Source organism: Citrus clementina, unplaced genomic scaffold (assembly GCF_000493195.1).
Source record: "Citrus clementina cultivar Clemenules unplaced genomic scaffold, Citrus_clementina_v1.0 scaffold_7, whole genome shotgun sequence".
Classification (NCBI taxonomy): domain Eukaryota; kingdom Viridiplantae; phylum Streptophyta; class Magnoliopsida; order Sapindales; family Rutaceae; genus Citrus; species Citrus x clementina.
Genome location: NW_006262075.1, coordinates 9713959 through 9715526, shown reverse-complemented (window position 1 = coordinate 9715526; position 1568 = coordinate 9713959). Strand labels below are relative to the sequence as shown.

Here is a 1568-nt window from a genome sequence, read left to right as displayed (position 1 = left end):
CCCAAATGATTCAATTATTTGATATATGATTCCCCAGAATCCGAGATATCACAATACATCAGAGCAGTCAATTCTTCTTGAAATTCTTTAAACTTGGAAATGGTGTACACTTTTTCAACTTGCCTCTCTATCTCATATCTTGATACGCATAGTGTCCTTTTACTGAAACACTTGGCATTTGCTTGCCATTCTAATTCAGCTTTCCTCCTCAATGCATTTTCATATTGCTTTACAAACTGTTTCAGATTTGTTTTTTAGTTAACAAATCCATCAAAAAATGCATTCATACTTTCACTTCGCTGAGTTGTTGACATTCCTGCCTAAAAATAGCCTTTTAAATAGCATGGGACCCAACGATGCCTCTCCTCGTACAAACCATTTAACCAATCATTATCCCATAAATCATATTCTGTAATCATGCAATGCCAAGCTTCCTCAAACGCATCAGAACTCAGTGAATCATAAACAGCAGAAAGCAGGGAAGATATAATACCTTCACGTTCTTTAAAAGCCCCTAACTTCTCAGGCACCTTCTTCATTATGTGCCATAAACACCATCGATGCCTAGTAGTAGGAAAAACGTTTTCAATTGCCTTTTGCATTGCCCTGTCTTGATCTGTAATGATACCAAGGGGAGGAGAATCAGACATGCATGATAGCCACGCCTCAAATAACCACGTAAATGTCTCCGTATCCTCACGTGAAATCAATCCGCATCCCAACAAAATAGATTGTCCATGGTGGTTAACTCTAACAAATGGCGCAAATGGCATGTCATACTTGTTGGTCAGATATGTAGTGTCAAATGTGATGACATCTCCAAAATATTTGTAAGCTGCCCTACTCCACGAATCTGCCCAAAACACATTCTTTAATCGATCCTCTTCATCCAAATCAATGCTAAAAAAAAAACCATTACATTCTGCTTGCTTTTTCTGGAAGTACTTTAAAAGCGCCATAGCATCTCCTTCCTCAAGCTGTAATCGCCTTGTTTTGTCAACAAAATTTCTACAATCTTTTTCTAAGAATGGCACATTTTCATACCCACCAGCTCCAACAACAATAGAATTGAAATTTTGAGCAATTCTAATTCCTGCACAATCATTCATTTCAATTCGCTTTTTAGCGCTTGAACTAATTCTGCGATTGCATGGGAAATACCTAACTTTGTCTGGACTCAATCCATGGTTGTGTTGAAGATTTAAAGTTCGAAGAACCCATTTTCCATCTTCATTTAAACAACCTCCAATTTTTGCATCACAACCATTTTTCACAATCGGTTTCGGCTTCAATGCATTAGCAGATTTACTTTCTGACTTGCCGCTACGCCCACATGCAAATATCGCATATTTTACAATTCCATCGGTCCCCTTCTTAGTACTTCGAACCTTCACAGGAAACCCCTCTTGTTTACCATAAGCTTTGTAAAATGCAAACATTTCTTCATGATTATCAAATAACATTCCAAGAGCTGGCTCACATTTGTTCGGTTCCACAATTTCATTTACATCGTTAGCTCTTGTTTCTTGCAACTCTTCAAATGCATGCTCATTTTCCAAATACTCCAT

The 1568-nt window shown here is 37.7% G+C and overlaps 1 protein-coding gene across 1 annotated transcript; it reads right to left on the bottom strand.

Annotated features, from left to right (window-relative positions):
* Positions 1-14: 14 nt before the first annotated feature.
* Positions 15-1568, bottom strand: LOC112096890 (protein FAR1-RELATED SEQUENCE 5-like). The gene is made up of 2 exons (XM_024181096.1): positions 351-1568; positions 15-236 (listed from the first exon to the last, which is right to left on the bottom strand). Exons 1-2 carry the CDS (start codon positions 1566-1568, stop codon positions 15-17), a joined length of 1440 nt encoding a protein of 479 aa, XP_024036864.1.

Excerpts from the sequence above, each read along its gene's own strand:
- LOC112096890 (XM_024181096.1), bottom strand. The coding sequence starts at position 1,568 with ATGGAGTATTTGGAAAATGAGCATGCATTTGAAGAGTTGCAAGAAACA. Across the intron at positions 237-350 it reads ACGAGGAGAGGCATCGTTGG|TTTGTAAAGCAATATGAAAA; the intron begins GTCCCATGCTAT and ends AATCTGAAACAG.